Genomic DNA, 9155 nt, shown 5'->3' with positions numbered 1-9155 from the left:
ACCATATGAACAAAAATATAGATGGAAACTAGACCATCACATCTACACCACATGATCAAAAAGATGTGGGCACCTGACCATTACACTTACATCATATGAACAAAAAATATTTGGACTCTCAACCATCACACCTACACCATTTGACCAAAACTATGTGGTAACTTGACCATCACATCTATACTATATGACCAAAAATATGTGCAAACCAGACCATCACAACCACAGCATATACCCAAAAAGACATGGACAACTGTTCATCATACCTATACTACATGACCATAAAAGATGTAGAAACCTAACCATTACACCTACAGTGAATGAACAAAAATATATAGACACCTGACCATCAAACTTCCTCTGCATGGTCAAATTTATGTTGAGTTTAGTGTGAAGGAACATGAGTGGCTACACAAGAACCCTGACCTCAACCCTTCTTAACCTCATTGGGATAATTTAGAATGCCAATTGTGTGAAAGGTCTTTTCATCTAACCTAAGTGGCAAACTGTCCAGAGACAATTCTTTTGGAAACCCCTTTATGGAGACTCCTCAAGCTCATACAGGTGTGACAGTCAGGGGCCAGCTATTCCCTAGTTATTGGGATTGTCCACCCAAAAGTAATATATTATGCATGGATATGACCTGTTGTACTGAGCCCGCTACTAGTTTTCTTTTTGGTCATGTCAACTGAGATCTCCCAGATGAGATTTCCAATCTATTCCAGGACAACTAGAACTTCTGAGTGTTCTCATCCACCTTTGTATATTCTAACATCTGATAAATTCTTCATAATGTTAGATAAATAATCCAATATGGTACCCATAATATAGGGTGCTTCCTGTAGAAAAGGTTAAATAGTAAAGGTAAAAACTCTAAAATAAAAGTGGAACTTTATGGAAAACAAAATGTAACCTTTGCAGTAGGTACTTTTGCACAGTGCAAGGGATTAAAGCTAAGTGCGTATAGGGGTAAGGAAATAAGTGTAAGTAATACTTACAGTATAATAATTACTTATTTCTGATTCCCCCTGCAGCTGGCACATTTACTTTCTAGTGCTCTAGGAAGGAGATGGGCACATGATGGGCACCTGACATCCTCCTGCACAATGCAGGACCTCTGTCTAGCATGGAAGAGGAGCTGCATGAGCTATGGTATAGGTTTATGTTTCTATATATTCCTATACCCATTAACAAAACAAGCATTTAACTATTGTAAGGGTACAATAAGGGGAACCTATTGTAAGGGTTACTTGTTGCTTTCCATGGAGTTTTGCTTTAGGAACAAGCATGTGAGTTAGGTCTCTAGGCATGAAGATATAAAACTTTGCACAGTGTATGATTTGATTCTTGCACAAAGCACAGCATCAAGTTTCATGGGAGAAAGCATGAAATCTGCTCTGGAAGCATGCGGTTACTTCTTATTTTGTGGGGTGGTCAGTTGGCAGTCAGGAACTGGGATTCCCTTTCTATTCGGAAAATTAAAGCTTGTCCTTTTACACGTCATCTGTGCCAATGCCAAAACATTTGGCCAGTTGTAACAAACCGTCGCCTTGGCTTCTCATCATCTGTTTATCAAGAAAAGGGAAATTCCTCAAAGGTTGTAAAGGGGGCACCTAAACCCAGAGGTGACTCCAGATACTGGAAATGAACTTCTGTGCCTGGCTGACACGGGGGCCTAAATCTTTGATCAGCTCCTGCAACAAATTCTAACTTGCTAAAAAAAGTGCAAATGTACAGTATGATCACTGGGTAGTTGGGAGACTGAGAAAATGCTTGTTACTGGCTGCAGCAGACTGATGACGGCTTCTACGCCTAGGCAAGTCATCGCACTAGAGCTTAAATTTAGGTTTAGACTTGCAATCAGATCAGGTGCTCCTATGCGGCTCCTTGCAGCTTCCCTCTACCCTGTACTAGTTCCTAAATAAACAGCGTAAGCACAGATTTCATCACAGCCCTGGCATCAGCATTGGTCCTTAAATAACCAGCGTAAGCACATTTTACAGCAGGCAGCAGCGGGCAGTACTAAGGAGTTCCATTTATTCTCTATGGCAGGAGTCGGCAAACTCAGGCCTTTAGGCCAGATACAGCCTAGCCAGTGGTTCGTTCCGGCCTAACGCCCCCTGGCCAGCGGATCGGCCGGGGGGCCTTAGGAACTACCGGAGCTGGAGCTCCCGTGCCACCCCCTTGCAGTTGCTCCCGTTTACCGCGGCCAGCGTTGATACTTCCACCAGCGCAGTAAATAGGGAAAGCTCCGAAGGTAAATCCCTCTCCTCCGCAATGCAAATGGAGGAGAGCGATTTCACTTCAGGGGGTGTTCCCTGGTGGTGGGCGGAGCCATTAGGGCGGGTCCGGCCTAGTGTGCTCCCGCCCACCCCATAAATGGCCTAGTGGCCATAAAACTTTGCTGACCCCTGCTCTATGGGTTGCCGCCACATATAGGGTCTCACCCTAAGGGGGGACCTAAACTCAAAGTTTTTAATTTAAATAAAAGAGTATAAATTATTCTTCTTCATTATTTTTAATTCAACACCCCTTTTTTTAAAAAAAATAAAGGGTGAAGCACCACCCCTTTCTGTCTTGATCATGGTGGTGTGCGCAGAGCGAATGGGTGAGAAGAGCCTCCTGGGATACATATGTCACGCATTCTGGGAGGCTCCTTGCTGCTTCTTTTGCGCATGCCTGAAACTGTGCATTTTCCTTCACCGAGGAGAAAGAGATAGTGATCTCACGCATGCGCAGTGGGATCAGCTTTCTTTTTTTTCCCCTTAACAGCAGGCGACGTCACCCAGTCTCACTCCTGTGCAGTGTGAGATTGGGGGACGTAGACCCATGGTCACCAACCTTTTCAGTCCTGCGTATCACAAAAATTACTGGCTCCTGACCACGCATGCGCGGGGAGCTGGGTGTCAATCAAAGGGGGAGAAACTGCCCCCATAGTGATGTCATCGTAACATAATTACGCCCACTTCCCCGTTGCAGATTTAAGCCTGCAATGGAAGAGTGGGGGGGTTATGTCCAGAGACACAGCCCGCTTACTTCCCTGAGCCTGGGATTTGTGAGTGGGGCATGGTCCATGGCTCTGGTCGGTGCGCCCCCCCAGTGGGGTCAAAATTTGCTTGCGGACGACTAGTGGTCCACAGGCCACCAGTTGGCGACCGCTGACGTAGAAGGAAGAAGGAGGCTGAAGATGGAGGCGCCCGGCGCTTGCCCTGCAACGGGGCAAATAAAAATTACAGGACGGCACAGGACTGGATCAACAAAAAGTCCAGCGTGATTGAGTGATCTGCAGGATTAAAGGTAAATGTGGTTTTTAAATTTTGCTTTAGTTCCACTTTAACAGCCTAAGGACAGCTTTAAAATGATATAAGGTGGGAGCTTTTCTGAAAAAAGATATCTAAAGGTCAAAGATTAAAGTGAAACTCCAGTCCCAGGGTTAGATTTCCTATTAGCTGAGACAGAAGAGTTGTCACTACAGCAGAGACATCAATATAAACCTGACAGCCTTACTGCCCTCACAACTGGGGTTGGAGTTTTAAAGCAAAATTTTGGGCCAAAGACAGAAAAGCAAAGCTGATGATGTCATTGGCATGGATCTGCTGTATAGTTCCCTAGGAACCCCCCAAAATCCAGGATTATATGTCCCCGAAACCTGGCTGTGATACCCCCCTCCTCTCTAATTATTAAATTATTATTATTAATAAACAGGATTTATATAGCGCCAACATATTACGCAGCGCTGTACATTAAATAGGGGTTGCAAATGACAGACACAGGCAGTGACACAGGAGGAGGAGAGGACCCTGCCCCGAAGAGCTTACAATCTAGGAGTAAATTCACTAATAATAAAGCAGATGTCAGGGTGGGGGAGTGCTGGCTGGAATTTAGGGGGTCCCACATACCATGCAACCCCTGGAGGTGCCAGCCTTCTCATTTCTATCATCCAACCATTATAATCATTATCAGTCCTTCCCTGCTGTTTTTTCACACACACTGTGGGATGAATCAGAGCTAAGAAATCCTGCAAAAACATTCCCCCAGAGACTCTCCTACAAGGAGCCAATGGCAGTCTTAGTCTATCAGTATTCACCAAGAACTGAAATAACACTTCAGATTTTAATTGACACTTTTCTTTATATACTACAACCCCTACCAGCCACTGATTGGTGCAGTATTTCTGCAGCACATATATGACTAATAGTCTGTTTTACAGGGGGAAATCCTAAATATTTATGACCTAAAGCCGAACATCAAGCACAAATGTAGTTATACACCATTAAGCGTATCTTTCATATGCAAGAAGAAACAGTAACTAATTTGACCTAACATTAGCTTCTTGCAGTGTACTGTACAACAGAGCTCAGAGAGGGTGATAAACAAGCAGCATATGGAGCCAATTGGGTGTGATGCAATGCAAGGAAAATGCGGGTAGGAGGAGAGAGCAGAGTGACCGTGAGATAAGCTCATAGTGCACTGCTTTTTTGTTGTCTGGTCACAGGGTGGGAAAGAAACTGGTAAGTAAAGCTGAAGTGGTCAGCTTTAGAGGTGCAGGTGTAGCATAATACATAGTACTATATATATATATGCTATATAATAATAACTGGAATGTATTATTACTCCTTGTTTGAGCTTCTGAATCCTGTATATACCCTATTAAATGTACAGCATTCTATAATATGTTGGCGCTATATAAATGCTGTCTAATAATATTAATACCAAAAATGTATTTTGTTGCCTATAGCAACTACATTTTTATTTTTTTACATTTTCTGACCTAGAATACACAAAACTGGGGGCCTCATTTCTCATGACTCATTTCTGTAAGCTAGAACAGTATTCCATAACCTATAGCAACCTATCAGAAGTCACCTTTCAGCTCAAATTTTGCATACTGGCATACTTTGCATACAAACTGGCATATCCCAATATTTTTATGTAGTATTCAAGGACATAAAAGGCTTTTATTCAGTATACAGTTTAAATAATAAAAAAAAGCTTCTGTTTTCCTATGTGCTGACAAATGTATAAAAATATAAAAAAAAGTTTACTTTTTTTTTAATTTATCTTTTTTTAATATTGTAATCGGATGACAATTGCAGTATTAAACACCTGCAATGCCATCTAAAGTCTAGAGGTATATTTTGTCTATAGCAGATATATTGATGATTATTCTTCTTATTCTTCTTATTAATAAAAAGTATTTATATAGCTCTTACATATTAAGTAGCGCTGTACAATTAATTGATCACATTTTTAAGAACCATACTGGTTGTCAGTGGAGAGCAGACCTGTTAGTGACTCCTAGCTGGTAAAAAAATATTAACATATCCGCAGCATGGGGCATCATGTTGAGGAATGGTAATATCTGGATTATGGAAGGCAAGGGGTTAAACTAAACTAAACCACAGTTAGGAACTGACTTGTTGCTCCAGGCAACAGCACTAAGTTTCTATCTGCAAATAGTGTTTCAATTTGTCTTTTATTAGACCAGTCTGACCAAAGTAAATAGGACATGTTGCAAAAGTTATTATTAATATTAATATTATTCATAAACAGGATTTATATAGCGCCAACATAATATGCAGAACTGTACATTAAATAGGTTTATTAGTATAGAAGGGGTCATAGGGAATGAATCTTAAGAAATTTGTTTTCTATAGCATTTTATTATTTGACTGGTTGCTGTTTCTGATTTTTTAAGCTCCTGCATCATGTATGAAAAGTATTCATGTTACCTACAGCAATAAAATTCTTTTAAACTGTTGCAAAAACGATACATTTTCATATCATTTCAATCATATTTGCTACATTGGCTGTAACACAAATCTTCTTCCCCTCTGTAACCAACACTGTAAATAGATCTGCAGAATTCTGTACCCCATGCCAACCAATCATAAGTCACTTTCATTTTTATTTTACTTCTGATTGTATATATGCCCGTCCAGGGACCACAGGGGTGAAACTATAACACAGCTAGGGGTGCTTATAAAAGTTCCCTTTATTCTCATGGGTTAAATATTATTAATCAGCTGCTGCAATGTATGTGTGTTACTCCCTCACCTAATAGATTGTAAGCTCTTTGGGACAGGGTCCTCTCCTCTTCTTATGTAACTGTCTATATCTGTCTCTCATTGCAACTGTTTTTTAATGTACAGCGCTGTGTAATATATTGGTGCTATATAAATATTGATATTAATCATATTAAATCCCCCTCCTGGTGTGCTGCTTCCCCCTCCTCTTAGATTGTAAGCTCTTCGGGGCAGGGTCTTCTCCTCCTGTGTCACTGTCTGTCATTGGCATCCCCTATTTATTGTACAGCACTGTGTAATATGTTGGTGCTATATAAATATATATATATAATATATATATATATATATATATATATATATATACTCAGTGAAATATATAGGGGCTGTTTAATAATGATGATAATACTGAAGATAAATACTGTATATATATATATATAAATATATATATATCAATCAGCTATACAAATACTGTTTAATAATGATAATAATAAGAAGAAGAAGACGAAGAGAAAGAACCCCCCTCCCGACAGTTATAGTTTGTCCCATCACTTTAATATAAAATCCATAAATAATCAAACAAAGTAATATCCTATATATATTCTCATTTCATGCATGAAGCACATACAGTTATTAGAACACAATATATTTTATGATATCATAGCTCATGGCGACCAATCAGAAATCCTCTTTTCTCCAAACAGATAAAAGGGAAATTGTGATTGGTTGCTATGGTTTACTGCTCCTCATCATTGTTGCCTTACCTGGCGTTAGTATTCTAGGAGGGCTTTTTAAGCTATTTTAGTTATTAGTATTATGTGCTGAGCCCGTGGCTGTGGCGTGTGCCCTGACACCCATTGGCGGTGTGTTGCATGGAAAGGGGACACAGAGAGCTCTATACCTGCTTCCTGAGAGCCTCAAAGGCGGCACTGATGGTGTGCACTCTGGTTCTCTCCCTGGCATTAGCCAGCAGCCTCCTAGTCTGCTGGATGGCTTTGATCTCTGAAGAGACGCCTGCCGTCTCCCCCAGCCGTTTCCTAGGCGGTGAGCAGGGGTCTGGACTGCTGTTGTTGTAGGTGACTTGAGAGACTGACAGGTAGGAGGTCTCCGGGGGTCTCTGGCACACCACAATCCTGGATTGTAGTCTCTGATCCCCATAGGGTTTGGCTTCCAAGCTCCCGGTGGCCAAAAGCCCCTTTTTCCCCGGGGCAACTACGCTTCTCAAATCCAGAGCATCCTCCGATCCCCCCTCGGCTGCCCCGTCCATCAGCTCGTTGTTGGCTATCGGGGGTCTTGGCTGAGCAGCCCCCTTTAAGTCGCTGTCCACTTTCAAGTCCACTTTAAAAGTTTGGTAGCCATTCAATGGCTTGATGACCTCCCTGCTCTTCCTTTTCAGCCTCTTGAGACTAGAGATGTCCTTGATGCAATGGCCCTTCCATTGGGGGTCCTCTAGGATCTGGAGGTTTCTCATGACGCCTTGAGGGGGAACGGCGGACGAGCAGAAATGGACAGCGTCCAGCGTGCGGTTCTGGGAGTTTAAGTGATACCCTTTATTAGCTAACTGAAGAGATTAAAATTGCAAGCTTCCCAGACCAGTCAGGTCTCCTCGCCCGGCATGGTAGGACTGTGTGCTGTGCAGTCAGAGTGTCATTTGATGTCCCTGCCGCATTGCCAACATTTTTGGGGAAGGCACACAGGGCTCCATCTGTGTTTGTTTAGCCTCAGCTTACACAGAAGCCCTGTTAGTGAGATCAGTCAGCAAGCCGCCTGTTACAAGCAGACTGCCTCACACAGCCAAAAAGACTTCCCTGCCCCAGCCACACAGATGAGCTGATTTAAAGGAGCAGGAAGCTTTTTTTTTCACCCCCTCTCTTGCTTTCTCCTTCTCTCTCTCTTCCCAAAAGCAGCTGGCCTGCCAATCCCCTTTGTTCTGTTGTCTCCATGAAGCTGTTTCCTCTAAAACTTAGCAATGCCTGAAAAGAAAAATGATACATGATATTATTGTGCCTGGGGAGGGCATGCTTTGTCCCAACACTTCACCACTAACAATAAAGGAAGCTGGTACATAAACTACAATGTAGTTTAGAAAGAAAGGAAGAAAGAAAGAAAGAAAGAAGATAGATAGATAGATAGATAGATAGATAGATAGGGTATTTGAATATAGGAGTCTGATAGGACACTGTGTTCTGTAACATCCTTGAATTCTGGTATATTAAAACACAACTAATTTTTTTTCCTGGACGACAGTCTCAACAAGTCCAAAACCCATTTACTATGTGATACTCCAGCCTCAAAACTGTTTGCATCTCCTAAAAAAAACAAATTCTTCTCCTGTCCCTCACACTCCCTCTCTCAGACACTGCAGATCACAGTGGGAGGGATTCAGAATCCTAGGCAATGCTGTCAATCCAGACAGTAGTGGGCTGGATTAGGTGTGGCTAGGTTTTAATTGACAATGTTGATAGACACCCTCCCTTCTACGTGACATCTTTTCATGCCAGAGTAATGCAAACAAAGACAGCCAGAGTGACAACTCTGCTCTGAATGCAGAAGCAGTGCAGCATTGTTGCCACCCCATCACAAGGAGCTGCATAAGCTAAAAATCAACAGCAGGATCAACAGGTATATGAGGGATTATTTAAGAGGGATACATAAACTTGTTATATCATCCCAGCTTTGCCAATCAAGATAACCAAAGATCAGGAAAAAGAAGAGGATCAGAAGAAGATGGCAGCACGCACGACAAAGGTGATGGAATTAAAAAAAAAATGGGATCAGGCAGGTAAAGTTATTTTACTGGAAAGGGACATTGTCCCCTCTGCAACTGATTGCAATTTTTTTATGTTAGAATTTAGTTCTACTTTAAGCAAATATGGAATGTACAGAAAACCATCTAAAGAGAAAAAAAAATCAATTATAAACATTGACAACATTTGTATAAACTGATTAGTTACCTTTTCACCGTATAACATCAAACCTATGAAAAAGTTGGGGGTTAAACTTTTACATTATATTTTGCATTTGAAATATAATTCCAATACTGGATGAAATACATCTGTAAACAGGTTATAAAATGCAAGTTTCCAGCATGACTGTTATTCCAGCCAATTCTATTTACACATAAAAGACAGGAAA

General features: G+C 41.5%; 1 protein-coding gene across 1 annotated transcript in view; it reads right to left on the bottom strand.

The window, feature by feature from the left end:
* Positions 1–7822, bottom strand: part of ATOH8 (atonal bHLH transcription factor 8) — a 36991-nt gene extending 29169 nt beyond the window's left edge. Inside the window, exon 1 of the mRNA XM_072406591.1 lies at positions 6922–7822. Within this exon, the coding sequence (XP_072262692.1) occupies positions 6922–7491 (570 nt within the window). The 5' untranslated portion in view covers positions 7492–7822. The remainder of the gene's footprint in view (positions 1–6921) is intronic.
* Positions 7823–9155: the final 1333 nt, after the last annotated feature.

The sequence above is a fragment of the Pyxicephalus adspersus genome, chromosome 3 (genome assembly GCF_032062135.1).
Source record: "Pyxicephalus adspersus chromosome 3, UCB_Pads_2.0, whole genome shotgun sequence".
Taxonomy (NCBI): domain Eukaryota; kingdom Metazoa; phylum Chordata; class Amphibia; order Anura; family Pyxicephalidae; genus Pyxicephalus; species Pyxicephalus adspersus.
This window is presented reverse-complemented; position numbering and strand designations above follow the sequence as displayed.